The sequence below is a fragment of the Capra hircus genome, chromosome 9 (genome assembly GCF_001704415.2).
Source record: "Capra hircus breed San Clemente chromosome 9, ASM170441v1, whole genome shotgun sequence".
NCBI lineage: Eukaryota > Metazoa > Chordata > Mammalia > Artiodactyla > Bovidae > Capra > Capra hircus.
The window spans coordinates 54,878,918-54,901,384 of record NC_030816.1 but is presented as its reverse complement, the minus strand read 5'-3'; the positions used below and the strand labels follow the sequence as shown (position 1 = coordinate 54,901,384).

The 22,467-nt window shown below is 37.4% G+C and overlaps 1 protein-coding gene across 3 annotated transcripts in view; it reads right to left on the bottom strand.

Moving 5' to 3' along the window:
• The window catches only part of LAMA2 (laminin subunit alpha 2), a 677,281-nt gene that overhangs the window by 82,020 nt on the left and 572,794 nt on the right, over positions 1-22,467 (bottom strand). For 2 of the 3 annotated variants that reach the window (XM_005684731.3, XM_005684732.3), the window contains exons 41-45: positions 21,743-21,845; positions 9,857-9,973; positions 7,993-8,175; positions 6,380-6,385; positions 1,056-1,210 (exon numbers count right to left, since the gene is read on the bottom strand). In XM_005684731.3, the coding sequence (XP_005684788.2) occupies positions 1,056-1,210; positions 6,380-6,385; positions 7,993-8,175; positions 9,857-9,973; positions 21,743-21,845 (564 nt within the window). The remainder of the gene's footprint in view (positions 1-1,055; positions 1,211-6,379; positions 6,386-7,992; positions 8,176-9,856; positions 9,974-21,742; positions 21,846-22,467) is intronic. The other variant, XM_018053196.1, reaches the window with a different exon arrangement.

Genomic DNA, 22,467 nt, shown 5'->3' with positions numbered 1-22,467 from the left:
GGCTCCAAAATCACTGTGGACAGTGACTGCAGCCATAAAATTAAAAGACTCTTGCTCCTTGGAAGGAAAGCTATGACAAACTTAGACAGAATATTAAAAAACAGACATCACTTTGCCGATAAAGACCCATATAGTCAAAGCTATGGCTTTTCCAGTAGTCATGTGTGGATGTAAAATTGCATAAAGTTGCATAAAGAAGACTCAGCACCTGAAGAATTGATGTTTTTGAACTGCAGTGATGGAGAAGACTCGAGAGTATCTTGGACTGAAAGGAGATCAAACTAATCCTAGAGGAAGTTTAATTTGGAGATGGAAGGTTTGGTTATCTACAAAGATTTCAGATTTCAGTTTAAGCATGATAACGTGAAAACTGATATTCATTCTATTTCTAGAAGAATCATAAGATGACTTCATTAAAGTTTCAGATTGGCATTTACAATTCTGTCTGGCTCATTAAGCTGTTACCTTCCAGAAAGTTTTGCCTCTATCCTTATAGTCTTATAACTGGGTTAATAAAGAGCAAAATTTTGAGACAAGCAAAGTGCTTCCTATTCTTATTCCAAAAAAGTATAGAAATTGTAACCAAATTAATTTTTGGTTGCTTGGACTCAAACCAAAAAAATATATAGAAAACAATGGTTCATCTTTGCTATTATTCCTTATAACCTGTCTGTTCATTTTTTTCTTCAACCCCACTGGTTGACCTTTTTTGCTTTCATCAAGAGTAAGGAGTTCTAGTCCATGCCTTTTTAGTATACAAAAAAAAAGGCTTCCATTCTTGCAATTTGTATTAACCCTATTCAAATTGTAATAAAATATATCAGAACGTTCATTTCCAAAACAGTAAATGGTGATTATTCTTCTCAAGAAATGTCTTTTGAAATATATGGGAAAAAAAATCTCATCTTTCATTCCCCACCTCTCCCACAAATGGCTTCAAATTAAAGGAAAAGGGCCAAAGCTCATTCAACAAGATACACTGGGGAAAGTATTCTTTCTGGGAATACTACAAACATTACAATCATTTATTAATACTGAAAACAGAAGGAACTTACGGAATTAGCTTGTTTTCTGGCTTGGTTTATCAGTTCTTTTATCTCAGAGATATTTTTCTTCAGGTTATCCTCAAGCTCCTTGATGGGTTTAAGTTTGTCTATCAGTCGATCAGCTTCTTGTTCTAGATTTTTCACAGTGGCATCTGCATCTGCAACTGCACAGAACAAGATGAGCGCACACCTCACACACGCACACATGTACACACACACCCAGACACACGCACAAACACATGTATATACACACCCAGGCACACACATATACACACACCCAGACACATGCACATGTACACACACACCCAGACACACGCACAAACGCATGTATATATACACGCAGGCACACACACATGCACACACACACATGCTGCACACACAGACACACTCACACAGAAATGAACACAGCAATATGCTTAACTAAATAATTGAAAGGATTTCATCTTATCCACAAGGCAAAGGCAAGGCCATGGCAGTTGAAGCAGTTTGTGGTAGCAAATGCAAATATTTAAGTTGGGACCCAAGCAGGCCAGAGGAGATGATGTTAGAAAAAGAAGGCTGACACCTTCGGCTTTGGAATTAATACGCAAGTCAGCATTAAAGATGGAGAATATGATTAGCTTAATTCAATGCTAATTTTTAGCTTCAGTCCCCAAACTAACCTTTATAGCACAGAAATTTAGTCAAAGAATCAAGGAATTGGAAGCATCTTTAAAATGTCACCGAGTCTGTCCAAGCCAGAACTGTACTTAAATCAGGATTTTCACCCAAAATTAGTTATTTCTTTTTCTTTTTCTCACTGTCTTTCTTTGTACATCTTAAAGAGAAAAGCTATTAAAATGTCTTCTGAAAAACATTTCAATGTTGAGCAACCCTCAGACTGAAGGCCTATGTTATACATTAAATTTTTCATACTGCAGTTCATTTTTGTTTTGAAAAATAGTTGATTCTCCTGCTCTCTACATTAGGTTGAATCACATTAATCTGTCACTTTTGTAGCTAAAATTTAAAGGAGGTTGAATATTGATAAATTAGAAAGGGGTTTAACCCTAAAACAATTGAAGGTTATTACTGATCCTTAGACTTCCAGCTTGTACTTTCATGGGGGGGTACATGACATATGGAAAATCAATTATTCTGTCCCTAGCATGCTGGCAGTCTTATCCAAACGACGTCATTTATTATCTGACCAAGCATGTACTGTTCTGTTTTCTGTCATTGTGACTCTGATGAAAAAGTGAAACTGCTTAAGGTCCAAGGTTTTTGGCCCTGATGAACTAGAAGTGATCTGAGACTGAATCTTTAGGAATAAATCAAATGAGTGCAAAGGTAGTTAAAGTTAAGTCGTTCAGTCGTGTTTGACTCTTTGTGACCCCATGGACTGTAGCCCACCAGGCTCCTCCGTCCATGGGATTCTCCAGGCAAGAGTACTGGAGTGGGTTGCTCTTTTCTTCTCCAGGGGATCTTCCTGACCAAGGGGTTGAATCCAGGTCTCCCGCATTGCAGGCAGATGCTTTAACCTCTGAGCCACTGGGGAAGCCCTGCTGGAATCTTTAGGAATAAATCAAATGAGGGCAAAAGGAAGTAAGTAATATTTTGAACTCATGCTCACAAATACGAGTTATATTGTTCAGTTCAGTTGCTCGGTCGTGTCCGACTCTGCGACCCCATAAATTGCAGCATGCCAGGCCTCCCTGTCCATCACAATCTCCCAGAATTCACTCAGACTCACGTCTATCGAGTCTGTGATGCCATCCAGCCATCTCATCCTCTGTCGTCCCCTTCTCCTCCTGCCCCCAATCCCTCCCAGCACCACAGTCTTTTCCAATGAGTCAACTCTTCACATGAGGTGGCCAAAGTACTTGAGTTTCAGCTTCAGCATCATTCCTTCCAAAGAAATCCGAGGGCTGATCTTCAGAATGGACTGGTTGGATCTCCTTGCAGTCCAAGGGACTCTCAAGAGTCTTCTCCAACACCGCAGTTCAAAAGCATCAATTCTTCAGTTCTCAGCCTTCTTCACAGTCCGACTCTCACATCCATACATGACCACAGGAAAAACCATAGCCTTGACTAGATGGACCTTAGTCGGCAAAGTAATGTCTCTGCTTTTGAATATACTATCTAGGTTGGTCATAACTTTTCTTCCAAGGAGTATGCATCTTTTAATTTCATGGCTGCAGTCACCATCTGCAGTGATTTTGGAGCCCCCCAAAATAAAGTCTGACACTGTTTCTACTGTTTCCCCATCTATTTCCCATGAAGTGATGGGACCAGATGCCATGATCTTCACTTTCTGAATGTTGAGCTTTAAGCCAACTTCTTCACTCTCCTCTTTCACTTTCATCAAGAGGCTTTTTAGGTCCTCTTCACTTTCTGCCATAAGGGTGGTGTCATTTGCATACCTGAGGTTACTGATATTTCTCCCAGAAATCTTGATTCCAGCTTGTGTTTCTTCCAGTCCAGAGTTTCTCATGATGTACTCTGCATAGAAGTTAAATAAGCAGGGTGACAATATACAGCCTTGACGTACTCCTTTTCCTATTTGGAACCAGTCTGTTGTTCCAGGTCCAGTACCAACTCTTGCTTCCTGACCTGCATACAGATTTCTGAAGAGGCAGGTCAGGTGGTCTGGTATTCCCATCTCCTTCAGAATTTTCCACAGTTTATTGTGATCCACACAGTCGAAGGCTTTGGCATAGTCAATAAAGCAGAAATAGATGTTTTTCTGGAACTCTCTGGCTTTTTCCATGATCCAGCGGATGCTGGCAATTTGATCTCTGGTTCCTCTTCCTTTTCTAAAACAAGCTTGAACATCAGAGAGTTCATGGTTTACGTATTGCTGAAGCCTGGCTTGGAGAATTTTGAGCATTACTTTACTAGCGTATGAGATGAGTGCAATTGTGCAGTAGTTTGAGCATTCTTTGGCATTGCCTTTCTTTGGAATTGGAATGAAAACTGACCTTTTCCAGTCCTGTGGCCACTGCTGAGTTTTCCAAATTTGCTGGCATATTGAGTGCAGCACTTTCACAGCATCATCTTTCAGGATTTGAAACAGCTCAACTGGAATTCCATCACCTCCACTAGCTTTGTTTGTAGTGATGCTTTCTAAGGCCCACTTGACTTCACATTCCAAGATGTCTGGCTGTAGATTAGTGATCACATCATCATGACTATCTGGGTCGTGAAGATCTTTTTTGTACAGTTCTTCCATGTATTCTTGCCACCTCTTCTTAATATCTTCTGCTTCTGTTAGGTCCAGACCATTTCTGTGCTTTATCGGGCCCATCTTTGCATGAAATGTTCCCTTGGTATCTCTAATTTTCTTGAAGAGATCTCTAGTCTTTCCCATTCTGTTGTTTTCCTCTATTTCTTTGCATTGATCGCTGAAGAAGGCTTTCTTATCTCTTCTTGCTATTTTTTGGAACTCTGCATTCAGATGCTTATATCTTTCCTTTTCTCCTTTGCTTTTCACCTCTCTTCTTTTCACAGCTATTTATAAGGCCTCCTCAGACAGCCCTTATATTGTTAGTGATGTTTAAAAAGAACATAGGTCTGTTATTCAGTCAGTTCAGTTCAGTTGCTCAATAGTATCTGACTCTTTGCGACCCCATGAATCGCAGCACGCCAGTCATCCCTGTCCATCACCAACTCCCGGAGGTCACTCAGACTGAAGTACATCGAGTCAGTGATGCCATCCAGCCATCTCATCCTCTGTCGTCCCCTTCTCCTCCTGCCCCCAATCCCTCCCAGCATCGGAGTCTTTTCCAATGAGTCAACTCTTCGCAATAGTTGGCCAAAGTACTGGAGTTTCAACCTTAACTAATAGAGTTGCTAGATCAAGAACTATTTTCTCTTGAAATGAGGGTTATTGAGTTCAAAGCTCTTGTTACATAATTGTATAGGGAGTTAGCATAAAGATAGTTACCCCTTCAGTTTTACACTTTAAATAAACCATTTGCCCATTTTCCCCCTTCCTTTAATTCCCCAATATTACTCTGATTTTCTTCAAATCATTCTAGAAGTGAGAAAAACGGATTTAGACTTAGATTTATGGAAATGAAAAAATGGTTACGGAGGGATTACTTAGGCTTAGACAAGTAATAGATCCCTTTCTCTTAAAGCTCCCGGAAGTTTTTACCAAATTTTTCAGAATGGTACCTGGAAGTCCCCTTATCCCTTGCTATTTTTGCCCCGCTGTCTTCTGGAACAGTCAAAGTAATATAGAAATTATCTTCTTGAAGGTTTTTAAAAATAAATCACCTGTGATTTTGAGTCTAGCGTTCTCTTATGCTGTAGTATTTGGAAACTTCTCACTTTTTCCTATGATTATTTGTGTAGATTTTAAAATTATTTCTGAAGATAGATTTTGATAATAATGTTTTATTAGAAAGCTATCTATTTTAGAGTTTGAAATTTATTAGCCTAGAGCTTTGCAAAGTCCTCTCTTATGTGCTAAATTTCTTCCCTTATCTAGTTATATCTCCTACAAAACTTTGCCTATTTGTTCTTCATTTTCCTTCATTTAAGCAGGTCAAGCATCTAAAATATTTTATCTTTATATTTCTAAAGATATATCTCTTGAATGTATCACATCTATTATTTTCTGTCTTCTAATTTAATAACTCTTTTTCATCTTTTTTATTTTAGTTATTCTGTCTGACCCTTAGAGTTGATTGCCTAACTTGTTTATTTCAAAGCTTTTTAGTAATATAATTGCACTCATTTTCCACTGAGGATAGACTTGGTCATATTTCTCAGGTTTAGATATGTTCAGTTTTATTTTTATTATTTTCTAATCTGTAGTTTTATTTATGACTTGGAATTTAAACTATGAGGTGTTTAAGGCAGAAAATTTTTATATCTCAGTGATTGCTCGTTTGGTAAGATCTAATTTTATTAATTCTATTTTATGCTTCTCCAAGTATAATTCTCTTGAAGTTGAGAATAATTGCTGTAAGGAGTGGGGAATGAACTTCAGGGGAAAAGCAACAACAACAGTGTAGATTTGATCTACTTTAATTCTGCTAGAAAGAAGTCATTTGGACTTCAGTGACTGCATTTGTATTATCAGAAGCATCATAATTCAGTTAAATCTATGAAAGAATTCAATGTTCTACTTTAATATGGATAATATATTTCACTAATTTATCAAACACTCATTCACACACTAATTCCTTTTCTATATCTAGCATTCTTACTGTGACATTGGAAAGAAGAGCTATCCAATGTTTGAAGCTATACTAAAACATGGAAACATGCAAAGCTGAAGCTTTTTGCAATAAGCAATCAAGCATAAAAATTACGAAAAGGTATGCAAGTAAATATATACATACTGATTTCTGCAGGTAATTTCATATGGAAGTAAAAGAGAAGAAATAGAAAATTCATGAGAAAATATTTTTCATAGATATTTTAAAGTAGTGACTGTCAAGAAAAATAGTACTTTTCACAACAGGTGCTAATTACAAATTCACTCCATTTTAAATCAAACAAGAGTTATCAAATAAAAATCCACAAAGCATGTCACTTAGCAGGCCACTGTTCATATTAAAAGGAGTTTTATTATCATGTTCTAATAAGATAGAGACAGACCCCGTGTAATTAGTGTTTGTAGATATTAACTATTTCTTTTCATAGATGATAGAATCACAAAAGGGAGATAAATATTATACAAGGCCACTCTCATTTGAGAATCAGTCTGAAAATGAATAAATGATAACATAAAAGAGTGATATTTACTTTAAAACTTCTTTTCTTTTTTTTGGGGGGGGAGGGGGGTTGGATATTGTGATTTGGTATGCCTGTGAACCAGTTATTCAGACGGAATCTGAACCACCAGGGGAACCTAACTCTGGGTTTACTCAACAAAAACTGAAAAACTATATGTCTTCTTTTTTCCTTTCCTGAAGAAATAATGAGAGTGAAATCCTTCTCCCTAACTCTGAAGTGCACTTAGCTATGTTTGCACTCCTCCTTGCTCAGGAAAGAGTTAGGTTAGTAGTATCTATGATTTCAAAGTATCATTAGCCTTTGATTTGAGGCAAAGATGCTGAAAAATCAGGCTCCACTCCCCAGTCAAACAGCACTTGTAATCTGGATTATACATTGTATAACGTCAATAACTGTGTTTTTGTTATTACACTCTACAAATGTTTTAATTCCCAATAAATACACTGTTTCTATATAAAGAAGGCTAATCACTTGAGACTGTAAAGTACAAAGAATCAAGCATCTCCTTTGGTACAAGCACATATGAAGATAGCATTTTATCACCTGAAAGAGTAAAAAAATATTAAAAATTATAATGCTTATTACTTAATAATTTAAAGTACGATATTTAGTTCTCCCACATTTTCTAAGTAAATCCATATTTAACTCAATATAGTTTAAGACAATATACAAAAGACATGAAGAAATATTCTTGATAAACTAGATAAATATTTTAATTTTCTGGTAATGTTTAATTAACTAGAATCTTAAGTAATAAAAGACCAATATTTCCCAAATTTGAATGCATTCAAGTTGATCCCATTTAGTATTCTCTTCTAACAGGCTTGCTAATTAGAGGGCTCCTTGACCTCTGGGTTCCATGGAATTTCAACAACTATGAGGATATAATTTCCCAAGTATAACTGCATTTTTAATTATACTAAAGGATTAAAAAGTACTTGGCATCCCTATGCCAAATACCATGCAGGCTTTGAGAATTCTTAATTTCCTCTTAACGGATGAAATTTGAATAAGATAAGCTCGAGTGAGGAGCTGGGAGTCTTGTATTCCAGTTCTGGAGCTGTAGGCATTCAATTCCCGGGGCCAGTCTACGAAGGGAGGAGGGCAGACTGCATCACTATGAGGGCCCCTTCCTGCTCTAGCAGCTATGAGTCCAGGATACCTTTAGAGTGTGAAGAAATAAATGCAATAATCAAAGTGAGAAAGGAGATCTTACTGTTCTTGGAAGGATCTTTTACCACAGCATTTGTTTTGGCTACGCTGTCTGCTAGTTGATTGTAATTTTTCTTCAGGCCATCAAGGTTCTGGTGAAGATCTTTAATCTGCGCCAGTACATCTTTAGCTGTGTCGTTGGCTTGCCTTGCTTTGTCTTTAACGGCTTGCAGTTTAGCAGCTGTGTCTGTGAGCAGAAGACGGTATGAGAAACAAAACAAAGGGTCTGGAGTTAGTGGCTTAATCCATGCTTGTCAAAGAGGCTGCGCCCGGCTGACCTCAGGGACTCAGGCACGAGGGAAAGGCTGAACTTTGTCTCATTCAGCCACAGCAAATGAAGTACATTTTCAGTGAAATTGAATTTTCTCAGGGACCTTCGTTATGAATACCTGATTAGCCCTTAAAATAGCAACGTGATTATTCTAAAAGTTCATTGTGGAAGGCGATATTGTGATTTGCTGCTGAACATATTAAAGAGAGAAGTTTATCCATCTGAATCATATAGCTTCATCGAAAGTAGTTTTAACATTTAATCTGCACTTCCAGGGTTGGGGGGAGGGAACGAATGTATTTCAATTTTGATAGAGAGAGACTTTTTCAGATATATTAGACCATGTGTTTGTGTAAACAATTTATATTTGTTATCAGCATTGGATATTTTCTATGAACATATTTACCACTGAAGAAGTGACATGAAAATCAGTAAAGTCACTTGGGCTTTTTAATGTTAAAAAAGTGAAAAAAATCATTAAGGTTTTAATAGCTCCTGTTTGGTATAGATGTGTTTCCTTCACCATAATTTTTATAAAAAGTGTACATTGTACATATATTTATGTGCCTACTAATATGTTGTAGATTAGGGGTTAGGATCACAGCCCCTGAAGTTAAACTGTGAGGTTGGAATCTTATGTCTCTTTTAACAATGGTCCTCAGTGTCCCATCTAAGTTTGTCTGTTGTAAAGTGGAGATAATAATGCTGTTCACCTTGTTGGATTAGTATGAGGGTAACATACACTTAACATAAACATGCTGAATAAGCCTTGCTTAATAAACGTTAGCAACTCTTGCTACTATTGTATCAAGCTATTAAAATATAAAAATAGTATCCCCCCCAAAATAGTGCTTTCAGTAACTAATAACAAACATTAACTCCAAGTAACAGGTAATGCATAAAAAGATATTATAGACATGGTTCAATTTTAACATCTTAATGTTTTTGCCAAGAAAAGTGTGCGGAAAGGCAGCTGGTTCTCACCTATTACTGTAGGTACTGTGTATGTGCTAAATCACTTCAGTTGTGCCCAGCTCTTTGTGGCCCCATGGACTCTAGCCCATCAGGCTCCTCTGTCCGTGGGATTCTCCAGGCAAGAATACTGGAGTGGGTTGCCATGACCTCCTCCAGGGGATCTTCTTGACCCAGGGATCAAATCTGAATTTTTTATGTCTCCTGCATTGGCAGGTGGGTTCTTTACCACAAGGCCACCTGGGAAGCCCTGTAGGTACTGTAATAAACTGCAATTTTGTGGTAGTAAATCAACATTTTAGAGGATAGTGTCTGTATGATTTTATTCTTTCCCACCAATGTAAGATTTCCTGGGCTGAAATGTGGAAGAACAATATAATAACAAGATGTCTATTATTTTCTTTTTTGTAATTTATTCCTACAAATGTCAGTTAACAAATGATAAACATTATGGTGAAAACTGTTTCTTAGTTTCTCATTCTTACAAAGAATTCATAAGTATGAAAACCATTATCTAATAGCCTGACAATGGTACAAATATAGTGCTAGGAAATACAGGCAGAAGTTGGAACTTTTTTAAAAGTTTATTTCCATTAGGATAGTTTGCAGTGTCTGGAATTCTTACCATTTGGAATAGCTGCTAGCTTTTCCAAAGTGTCATTCAAAGCTCTCAGGAGATCCCTGTTTCTGATATTGGCATTGTCTAATCTGGCTGTCAAGCCATTCAGCTGGTCATCATTTTCTGTGAACAGAAAACAAAAAAGGATGAAACAATTTTAATCATCTGTGAACTTACAGATGGATATAAAATTTCAGGTTCTTTTATTTTATAAAATTAATTTTTATTGGAGCATAGTTTCTTTACAATGTTGTATTAGTTTCTGTAGTATGGCAAAGTGAATCAGTTATATGTTCATATATATCCCCTATTTTTTGGATTTCTTTCCCATTTAGATCACTGCAGAGTGCTGAGTAGAGTTCATTGTGCTATACAGTAGATTCTCACTAATTATCTAATTTATACATAGCAGTGTATATATGTCTCCCAATTCATCCCACTCCTGCTTCCTGTCTTGGTATCCATACATCTGTTATTCTTGTCTGGGTCTCTATTTTTGCCTTGCAAATGAGTTCATTTCATGCATTCATCAAAATGAGTGCATCATTTTTTTAGATTTCACATAAAAGCAATACTATACAATTTCAGGTTATTTTATTGTTGGTTTAAAAAAAATTTTTTTCTTTTTCTTTACTACATGAGTTCCCAATCCTGAACCACCCCCCACCTCCCACCCCATATCATCTCTCTGGATCATCCCCATGCGCCAGCCCCAAGCATCCTGTATTTCAGGTTATTTTAATATAAAATTATTTAATAATAAGAAAATTGATTTATTTTAACTTATTGGCATCTGTATACAAATATATTTCAAATCAGATTATAAAATATATATTTATATGTCCATATGACACACAAATATATTCAACAATTATATTTTCTCTGGTATCTAATCTTTATTTGACTTAATTTGATGGTTTTCTATGGAGAAAAACTTTGAAAGATTTGGTCTTTTATTGCATTTATAATGATACCCTCTTGATATCACTCAAATTAATGTCATTATTTTTAAAACTTTATTATCAAAATGGACACTGAATTAGCTTTTAAAAATCTCAAATAGATATGTCTATCAAGCAGAATCTCCCAACTTTACTAAACATCACTTAGTAATATTTGAAAAAAATAAAAATCAAAGGAATGAAAAAATAACCTCTGGCACATTTTTTTTTATAGAGAAAATAAAATTTTACAAATTACTTTAAGTAGACTTTATATAGGTTTTTTCTTGCTACTTTAGCATGCTTTCTTTAACATTAAAATATATCATTTACTGTGGAAGTGGAAGTGTCAATCACTCAGTTGTGTCTGACTCTTTGCAACCTGATGGACTGTAGCCTGCCAGACTTCTCTGTCCATGGAATTCTCCAGCAAGAATACTGGAGTGAGTTGCCATTCTCTTTTCCAGGGTATCTTCCTGACCCAGGGATTGAACTTGGGTCTCATCCACTGCAGGCATAGTCTTTACCATCTCATACACAGAGGATGTCAGACAATGTAATATTACTAGTATAAATTGTCCAGCTTCTCTCCACTAATTTTGTAACATGTTCAAATGCTGTTAGTTTGTATATAATATTGTATTTTATAGCAGATAAAAACCAGGAGTGACACAAGAAAGATAACGATGGTGTGAAGAATGATGTACTAAATAATGTACTTGCATTTTATACCTGGTTGTGCTGGTTAATTTGTTTTCTCTGTGCAAATATTTTTGTTTTTTCATTTAAAGAAGTTAAAGAAAAAAAGTAACTTGAAATGCTGAAGACCATTATCTACCAACACCGACTGTCGCTCTCATCACTTTCCTGGTACCAAGAGTGGGCAGACCAGGAGAGACTACATCTCACTGAACAGAGCGGAGCAGTTTTGATTGGATTGTGTGTCTACCCTTTACAGAGGTAGTGCATCTGGCTTCTTGGAAGAACAAAACAAGCCACTGGCAGCTTAGGGGACAATCTTTGTTTTTATTGGTTTCATCTGGGAAGACTAGTAAAGGGAAGGGAAGATAGATGGAAGATTCTTAACTATCAGTGTTCTGGATGTGATAAAGGGTACTGAACATATTAATTAATGATCCATTCCAGTTCATATTGGGGTTTTATAGGCAGACGAATTACACCACTGTTATACCACAGTAATATAAGCACATAATATTGTTGGAGGCATCTGCTTTTAGGTTCCAAGCCAAAGACCTAACATCATAGAAAAATAAAGCATAAAATATTCCAGAAAAACATGGCTCTAAAACATCAACATGTTCATTTCAGTCACTAAGATATTATTTTCAATGCTAGTCCTTCAAAATATACTTTCCAAGTAATTAGATTTTCTCCTCTGTCAATCACAATTTATCTTTCTTTTAATACTTCTGTTATTTTCACTGTACTAAAATAAAATCTTTGAATAGGTTATGGAAAGAATACTTTTTGAAATAAAGACAATCTCACTATGACTGTGATATCTATACAAATTCCCTGAGAATAGTTAAAGGCTGTTCTTTTGATATTAATTTAGAAGTCTTCATCAATTAAGGAAATGGAACAGTACAAATTTCATTTCTTAGTTTCTTGATTGGATTTGACTTTTTAAACAATGAAACATTTAAAATGTGCTGGCAAGCAAGATATTCATGTATAACTGAGAAAACCATTAATTTAAAGGGCATCACTTGGTTTATACTATTCTATGAATTCTGATAACAAATACTGGCTGAACAATCAGACCAATTATTCAGAACAAAGACTGATTTGAGGAACATTGTTACTGCCATTCCTCAAGTTTCAAAGCACTAATTTTGTTCCTCTGCTTTCTGTACTAGAAAGTCAAAATGGGAATATTCTGAGCCTATTCTGATTTCTTTGTTTCAGGATTTGACTCTATTCTCTTCTTAATTTATCCTTTCTTATACCCTGATCATTTTTCTCTGAAGTACCTTTTGGAATTTCTCAAACCAAGTCTAAACACTTTATCACTTTGTCAGTCTAATTCTTCAGAAAAACAGAAGTTGTGTGCAGAAAACAATTGCAGATTTTAAAATGGAAGACTTATAAAATGTTAGCCATGCAAACCTAGGAAAATAAATGATCCAAGGCTGCCTTTAGAGGGAGATACCCGAGGCAGAGGTTTCTATAATTAAAATGAAGGAAAGAACCCATGTGGTTCAGTTTGAATGGTAACATGGACAAACAGAGAATTATTGGTAGTTAAGATAAATCCAATCCAACTCATAATTTTTGATAAACAAGAAAAGGAGCCAAATTGTAATCCACAGTGCTACCTTGCACACCTTTCTCTCCTTATTTCCTCACTTTTCATACCCATTAGCTATAGCTAAGTCACCTATGCTCTCTCCAGATACCACACCCACTGAACCTCAAAGGCTACATATACAAGCTCTAATTTTAGCTCTCCCTTTCTCATGCACTCCCCACACATTAGAAGACAAATGTCCAGGAATGAGTTTGGCAGAGACAGAGCTCATAAACTGAGGGAAAAGAAGCAGAGCAGCCAGGCTGGACTGTGAACACGCCTGACAATATCAGTTCCCTTCATTGTGTAACCCTGAGTGAGGTAGATGTATTTAGAATGAAAGTCACTAGACACATTTGCTAGTCACTTCCATTAATAATAGTACTAATTTACTCATGTTGACCATGTTCCTGTTACTGTGTTAAACGTATTAGCGTTTAGCTTACTTGGAACTGGTAATATTGAACTATGTAATAGTTCAAAATAAAGCTATTACAAGTATTTCTTTGATCACTGATGATGCAATCTTTTACATATTCTAGGCATTAGAGAAAGTAGTATAGTGCAATGAAATAATTATAGGACTTAGAGTTGGAAGATGTGGGTTCAAATGTCATTTCTATCCATTTTTACATGTGTAAAATGAAGATAACTTCATATGACTGATACGAGAAATCAGTTGAAGGATGTATGAGAAAGTATTGGATATTTTATGCAGTTATTAAAAGGTAACAAAAAATTACATTGGTTTGGTAATTCACATTGGGTTGAGAATTGCTTTGGTATTTTTGCCAGTTTTCAGTAATGTTATTTATGATTTACTTTCTTCTGTGATCCCTGGGTTGGGAAGATACCTTGGAGAAGGAAATGGCAATCCACTCCAGTACTATTGCCTGGAAAATCCCATGAACAGAGTAGCCTGGTAGGCTACAGTCCATGGGGTCGCAAAGAGTTGGACACGACTGAGCAACTTGACATTCTTCTGTGTTTACAGTGGATCATCTAGAATCTAAAGTTTTTAGTTTCCTTTTATATGTTCTTAATATATAGCCCCCATTATCAACTAAATATAAGAATGATTTCATATATTTTAATGGGAATGTTCTATTTTGACTATTCAAACATATCTAATTAAGTTCCTCAAATGCAATTTTTAACTTTTTTCTCACATAAAAGTGAAACTCACTCAGTTGTTTCTGACTCTTTGTGACCCCATGGACTATAGAGTCCATGGAATTCTCCAGGCCAGAATACTAGAGTGGCTAACAAAGCACAAATGAATACCTTGAGAGAGAATCTCTCATTCATAAGGGTGAAGTTTGTAGAATTGCTTTTAATATTGAAGGCGTCTAGTTAAATGGAACTACTGCAAATTACCATATAGATAACATTTTGCAAATAAAATTTTCATTATCATGAAATTTGTCTTATGAGCTACTACGTAAACTCAGTATCACTTTTGATTTGCTTCTTAATCAAAAAATGGAGGAATGACTTCTCTTTTAAGATTTTTTTATACAAATATTTCACAAAGTAACCATCATGTTTCATCTTTTGTTGTAGAGGCTCCTTCTGAATTGTTGCTATTTAGTCACCCAGTTTTGTCTGACCCTTTGCAACTCCATGGACTGCAGCACACCAGGCCTCTGTCCCTTACCATCTCCTGCAGTTCGTCCAAATTCATGTCCATTGCGTTGGTGATGCCATGCAGCTATCTCATCCTCTGATGCCCTCTTCTCCTTTGGCCTTCAATCTTTCCCAGCATCAGAGATTTTTCCAATGAGTCAGCTGTTCACATCAGATGACCAAAATACTGGAGTTTCAGCTTCAGCATCAGTTCTTCCAATGATTATTCAGGATTGATTACCCTTAAGATTGACTGTTTTGATCTCCTTGCTGTACAAGGGACTCTCAGGAATCTTCTCCAGCACCACAATTTGAAGGCATCAGTTCTTCGGCACTCTGCCTTCTTTATGGTACAGCTCTCACAACAGTAAGTGACCACTAGGAAGACCATAATCTTGACTATATGGACCTTTGTAGGCAGAGTAATGTCTCTGCTTTTCAACACACTGTCTAGGTTTGTCATAACTTTCCTGCCAAGAAGCAAATGTCTTTTGATTTCATGGTTGCAGTCACCATCCACAGTGATTTTAGAGCCCAAGAAGAGGAAATTTGTCACTACTTCCATCTTTTCCCCCTCTATTTGCCATGTAGTACAGTGGTCATGTATGGATGTGAGAGTTGGACTGTGAAGAAAGCTGAGCGCCAAAGAATTGATGCTTTTGAACTGTGGTGTTGGAGAAGACTCTTGAGAGTCTCTTGGGTTGGAAGGAGATCCAACCAGTCCATTCTGAAGGAGATCAGCCCTGGGATTTCTTTGGAAGGAATGATGCTAAAGCTGAAACTCCAGTACTTTGGCCACCTCATGTGAAGAGTTGACTCATTGGAAAAGACTCTGATGCTGGGAGGGATTGGGGGCAGGAGGAGAAGGGGACGACCGAGGATGAGATGGCTGGATGGCATCACTGACTCGATGGATGTGAGTCTGAGTGAACTCTGGGAGTTGGTGATAGACAGGGAGGCCTGGTGTGCTGCAACTCATGGGGTCGCAAAGAGTTGAACACGACTGAGTGACTGAACTGAACTGAACTGAATGGGGCCAGATGTCATGATTTTTATTTTTTTAATATTTAGTTTTTAGCTGGCTCTTTCACTCTCCTCCTTCACCCTCATCGAGAGACTCTTTAGTTCCTCTTTGCTTTCTGCCATTAGAGTGGTACCTGCATATCTGAAGTTGTTGATGTTTCTCCTGCCTATCTTGATTCCAGTTTATAACTCATTCAGCCCAGCATTCCTTCTGAATTAGAGAGCAGGTTAACTTCTGCAGTGCTTTATCCACAGTTCTGAAGCAGAGTGTTTGGAAGAGGTAAGGGATCTGTATGAGGTGAAAACCTTGATTTTGACCTTTCTGGTAATGAGAGATTCCTGCAATGCTCACCCATTCACTCATTTATCAAACCTTTGTTAGGGGCACGAATGTTAATGTGTCACCTCTACACCATAGCAAAAGGCCAGCGTTTTTATCCAGTAGTGCTTAAAAACATCATCTCTGGAACCACATTAACTTGGGCTAGTTAAAGTGTTGGCTCTACTATATGTATGCAGTATATTCAAATAGAATTTCTTTGACTTAAATGATTCTGTTGCAGCTTCCCTGGTGGCTCAGATGGTAAAGAATCTGCCTGCAATGCAGGAGACCTGGGTTCCATATCTGGGTCAAGAAGATTCCCCTGGAGAAGGGAATGGCTACCCACTCCAGTATTCTTGTCTAGATAATCCCATGGTGGGGTACAGTCCATGGAGTTGCAAAGAATGGACATGACTGAGCAACTAACACTTTCAATTACATACAAAAATGGTTAATTTACTACATTTTATAATATGTGATTACTCTATGCATGCAAACTCAGTAGCTTAGTCATGTTCAGCTCTTTGTGAATGCATGGACTTGTAGCCGACCAGAATCCTCTGTTCATAGAATTTCCCAGGCAAGAATACTGGAGTGGGTTGCCATTTCCTTCCTGACCCAGGGATCAAACCTGCATCTCCTATGTCTCCTGCATTGGCAGTTGAAGTCTTTACCACTGAGCCACCTGGGAAGCCCTTGATTTCTCTATACAATTCATTAATTTTATAATATTATATTATCTTTTTACCTTTGAATGTTTTAAGAACATAAGAGGTAAAATTTATCTCAAGTCACTTGACTGTAATTTTTCATCCAGGTACATGAATCTGCCCCCAAGTCAACCCCACCACTGAGTGCAGGATCCCAACACTCGTACTGAAGGAAGAACAGCTGAGTAAGGGAGAAAGCTGGGTGAAATCCAGAATCTCATTCTTGTCACTGGCCTCCTTTCAATTGATTTGATGAGGTTGTTCCACCCAGTCTTTTCACGCTGGGGCACACCTAGCCCTCTTCCATTACATTTTTCCTATGCTTACCTTTTCCCAGTAGCTGTCACAAGTTTGGGATGTGTCCTATCTCTGATTTCCTCTTTTGCCCAGACATATCCCTTACATATACCATGCAAGGGAACCTCTAAGATCAGTAAATAGGGCCTGTGTTTATAGGAAGGCATGTTCCCGGGAAACTTTGTCCTGATTAAAAAGTGCCAAATCCGTTCTTGTTTGCCTTGGGCACAGTGCTCGCTAGGCCCTCAATAGCCATTTGCTTGCAACTGAACATGTTCTTCCTCCCAATACCAGATTATAGCTGAAGCCTGAGGAGAGGAGAAAAGGGGGATTTGTCTGGTGGCATGTCTGCTGGGCTTCCCTGGTGGTTCAGACGTTAAAGTGTCTGCCTGAAATGTGGAAGACCTGGGTTCAATCCCTGGGTTGGGAAGATCCCCTGGAGAAGGAAATGGCAGCCCACTCCAGTACTCTTGCCTCAAAAATCCCATGGACAGAGGAGCCTGGTAGGCTATAGTCCATGGGGTTGCAAAGAGTCGGACACCACTGAGTAACTTCACTTTCACTATCATCTCCAAAGTCTTAAGATATCAGATAGAGGACAGTCCTCTCTTCAGCTAGTTGAATGAGAAACCAAAATAACCAGACATCAAAAACTCCATGTGGTTCCTCTAGGACAAGCTCCAAAGCCTGAGTATGGGTTTGCAGGCTCCTTTTGTTTTGGCCAGCAAGGTATTCTAAAACAAATGTAATTTAAATACCTTTAAGTAAGACAAGTACTCTCTGGTTCTAATAGTTTCTGTCCTTCCGTGTTTGGTCCTTATTTTGCCACTTCTCATTTAAACTCTGAAACCGAGTTCAACTCTATTTTAATTTCTCAATTTTCTCTATTCACACACTGAAGGAGGAACTAAAACTCTGCATGAGGAATTAGCAATTCATAAAGGAAAAGATTAGCTTGTTCTTAGACTACAATAGGCTAGGGGATCCAGGGTTGGCTTTATCCATTTAATCCAAAATTATTTCTTTGTCAATGGAATGGTTTGTTTGTCTTTCACTTGCATACTTTTGGGATTCTGGCAGATGGCAGTATGCAAATTGCAAATATATATATATACAATATAATATAAATATCATAATATATATTATGTGTGTGTGTGTGTTAGTTGCTCAGTCATGTCTGACTTTTTGTGACCCCATGGACTATATATAGCCCGCCAGGCTCCTTTGTCCATGGGATTCTCCAGGCAAGACTACTGGAGTGGGTTAATTCCTAAATTTTAAATTTTAATTCCTAAATCATACTTCAGTTTAATGTCACTATAATATTCCTGTTTATTCTGTTTGTGTCTAATTTGAAACAATAACACAGACTCTTAACAGGTTAGTAATTGCAAGTGTGTTATATTCATGATCGCAAAACCATTTTGATACACTTGTCTGGTCTTATTGACTCAGCGTCTGGAGGCTCATGGTACAGAAGGAAAATATGGATTAATTTGATTAAAATTAATTTTGCGGGTAATTCTGGCATTGTTCTGTGTTTTGGACAACATCATATGTCATACAGTTCATTGATTCCATATCCTTGGGCTTGAGCATAGATCTTTTTATTCAATGTGCATTTCATTCATTTTACAGAGATGTTATCTATTTGTTCCTAAGTAATTAAATAATTTCACTTATTTTGAGCAAAGTTGAAAAGTAGGGTTAAATGAAGAGGCAAATAAAATTAAAAAGTTACTCTATATAAGATAAGGTATATAATTATAGAATTTTAGTATTTTCACACTTCTAATATATCATCCTCAACTTCAATCCTTGCTCTGTACACATTCCATGACAGCCTCACTTGGCTTTTTTTTTTTTGTGGACGAAATCCTTTGTCAATCTACAAAGTAGTATTAATTCACCCAGTGGCATCAATTTATCTTCTAGCTTTTTTGGTCATCAATTTGTATCAAGCCCCATATCCATCAACAAAACAATTTTTATCTCCATGGACATTCAATCAATTTGATACAGACTGGTCTCAAACGGCAAATGCGCACAAGGGCAAATTTACTTTTAATAAATGTATACTCAAAGCTTAGAGGCAAAACAAACTGCTCCTGGCAAGTTCAGGTTCTCTGAAGGCAAGAACAGCATAAAGATGGCAGGGAGCAGCTCCAAGTTATTCATGACTAAAGCTCATGGACTAACTGTATTGTACTGACTAGAACCAAGTAACACATTAGAAATATGGAGGGTATACTGCCTCACCATTTTTATTCCTTCTAACTCCAGGCACCATAGAGAGAGAAATGACTAAATCTCTATTTTAATAGCTGCTGTCAAGTATTTTGCTCTGTACGGCCTGTTTCAGCAGTTCCTGGTGGTAATATATGGCATTTCCCTGATTAAGAGCCGTTTTAAACCTTGTGTAATTGGCCACAAATCAGGGGAATGTCATAATGTAGCAGGAAAACATTCCCATCTCCGTCAGAGCCTTGGCTTGGATTTCTGGAGGAATTATTACTTGAGTAGTTTGTGGGTTTTCATTACTTTAAATAATGTACTACCTGAAGTACAAAAAAGGGCATCTAAACTAATGAACCTTTCTGTCACCTAACCCTGGCTACCATACCTGTCCTTAGATTTCTTTTTCAGACATTCACTTCAGGTGTGAAATTCAAAAGGGCCCCCCAAAACTCAGTGTTCAAGATAAAACATTTTTATGCAGTATTTTTTTAAAAATCACATTTAATTCAAAAAAGATCAATATGAGCAAAATATTAAAAATTTTAAATAGAAACAGAACTTAACTCTGCACTTGTGTGGCTGAACCAGTCTCACCTCACCCTGATCTCAGCTCTGGGCAAGCGCACTGGAGGGAAAGGCATGATGACCAAGTAATGATATAACCCAACTTGCCAAATTAGGAAAACAGGATTGACTCTACAGCTATTCTTCAGGTTGTAATAAATAGAATTTCCTGCATCAGATTATACATATAAGGGGTCATATTTTACCTATGATACACAATCCAAAGCATTTACTGTCAGAGTGCTATCTATAAGGGAGACAAAACATGTAATTCCATACCAGCCTATTTTGGAAATAAAAGACTATTCATTGAGAGCACTGGCAAATATAAATGATAAAAATCTCTTTTCTTTCTAATGTTAGTAAAGACCAACATTATTCCTTTATTTTAAAAATATGCTTATTTCCTGAATTGAGATAGTCACTGTGATACTATACACCAAAATACAAAGCTAAAAAGAAGATCCTGCTACTGTCCTCTAGAAAATGGATGCTAAGTCTATGGCTGTGATGATTTGACGAGTCTATGAGAAAGGGGTGCACAGAGAGGAGACATGTAATTCAGATGGGGTGCCAGGCCTCCTGGAGATGATAACATTTGGACTAAATCTTGAGGGTCTGATAGAAGGTAGTTGGTTGGAAAAAAGGGATGGTGAGGAGTTCCAAAGAGAAGAATGAACACTGCAGAACTTGGAGGTTTGAAATGGCAGCAACTTTTCAGAGAACATGAATATCTCAGTAAGGTTGGGGAGCTGGATGCAAGCCAGAAAAGGGGAAAGAATGAGACTGAAGACAGAAACAGGAGGCAATTACATGAGAACAGGAGATATTTGAATGAAATAATAAATATAATAACTTATCTAGAATGTGGGCTATATTGAATTTTTAATGCAAAATCCATACGATAATCAAGGCAGATATTTCATGCACTTTGATCTTTGAATTAGGAATAAAATACACAAAAATGTATTTAAGAGGCAAAAACCTTTTGAGATATGAAAGTGAAGTCGCTCAGTCGTGTCTGACTCTTTGCGACCCCATGGACTACTGTAGCCTACCAGGCTTCTCTGTCCATGGGATTTTCCAGGCAATAGTACTGGAGTGGATTGCCATTTCCTTCTCCAGGGGATCTTCCTGACCCAGGGATCGAACCTGGGTCTCCAGCATTTGTAGACAGGTGCTTTACTGTCTGAGCCACCATGTGCCTCACTAAATTGAAAGCTGTATCTGCCTTATTCATTTGTGAGCATAATTTCTAAAGTCAAAAAAGGTGGCATTTGATGGTCTTTAAAATTTAATACACTTTAAAAATTAAAAGTTCCTATACTTAATATCGGAGAAGGCAATGGCACCCCACTCCAGTACTCTTGCCTGGAAAATCCCGTGGATGGAGGAGCCTGGTAGGATGCAGTCCATGGGGTCACGAAGAGTCAGACTCAACTGAGTGACTTCACTTTCACTTTTCACTTTTATGCATTGGAGAAGGAAATGGCAACCCACTCCAGTGTTCTTGCCTGGAGAATCCCAGGGACCGGAGAGCCTGGTGGGCTGCGGTCTATGGGGTCGCACAGAGTCGGACACGACTGAAGCGACTTAGCAGCAGCATACTTAAGATACAGATGAAATGATGTTGCAGAAATTAGGTTTAAAAATTCTGAAGTAATGCTCAGTACAAAATGACATGTGAAGGCAAAATTCAGTAAAACTGATAAGATCGTTTACTTACAGTAAATCTAGATAGTAAAAATAATCATAACAACCACGGTGCAACAATTACATTTTCCAATAATCTGATAGAATATCCTACCAATTACAACTAAAATTACACTGAAAATAATAATAAAAAGAGATCACACTAACCTTTTACATCATTTGCTAACTTCTTGGCTTCATTAAGAATCCCAAAGCTTTTCTGAAGAGAACCTTTGGCACCTTCCTTTAATGAACCCTGAGGACCTGTTGCCTGTGGGCAGAAAAAGAAGTGTCACATTTCTAAAGCCAAAGAACGAAGTAGAGCTATCTTGCAGGCAGTTGGTTCACCGTTTACCTTTAGGAAAGCATTCTGAACTACGTTCACAGAATAATACATTATCAGCACGTATTTGTGATTAAAGTGAGGAGATGAGAAGAAAGTCTAGAAGAGAACCCTTGGGAATCCCAACATTTATTTAAAGGCAGGTACTGAAAGTGGGGCTAGCAGGGTGATTGAGATTCCAGAAAGGACAAAGAGAACCTAGGAGAGCACGATATCATCGAAATCAAGACTTAACAGAAGTGGCTCAGAGTGTGATGACTGGCAGTGTTGCAACGTTGTAACTGGTCAGTACTATCAAGTGCTGTCAAATGGTCAAGCAAATTAAGAACTAAGCACATCCTTGACTTTATCCCTAAGCACATTTCATTCAAGCTGTGGGGTAAGTGGAGGAAGCATTTCCTGTCCCCTAGGTACTGAAATGAGGAAGAACAGTGTTCCTTTTCTGAAGGCATCTCCAAGTCTTAGGGCAAAATAAAACCTTCTAAATCACAGTCTCTGAGCCACGATCATCTCCTAGCAAAGATGGATTTGTTGAGGCTTGAACTAAGAG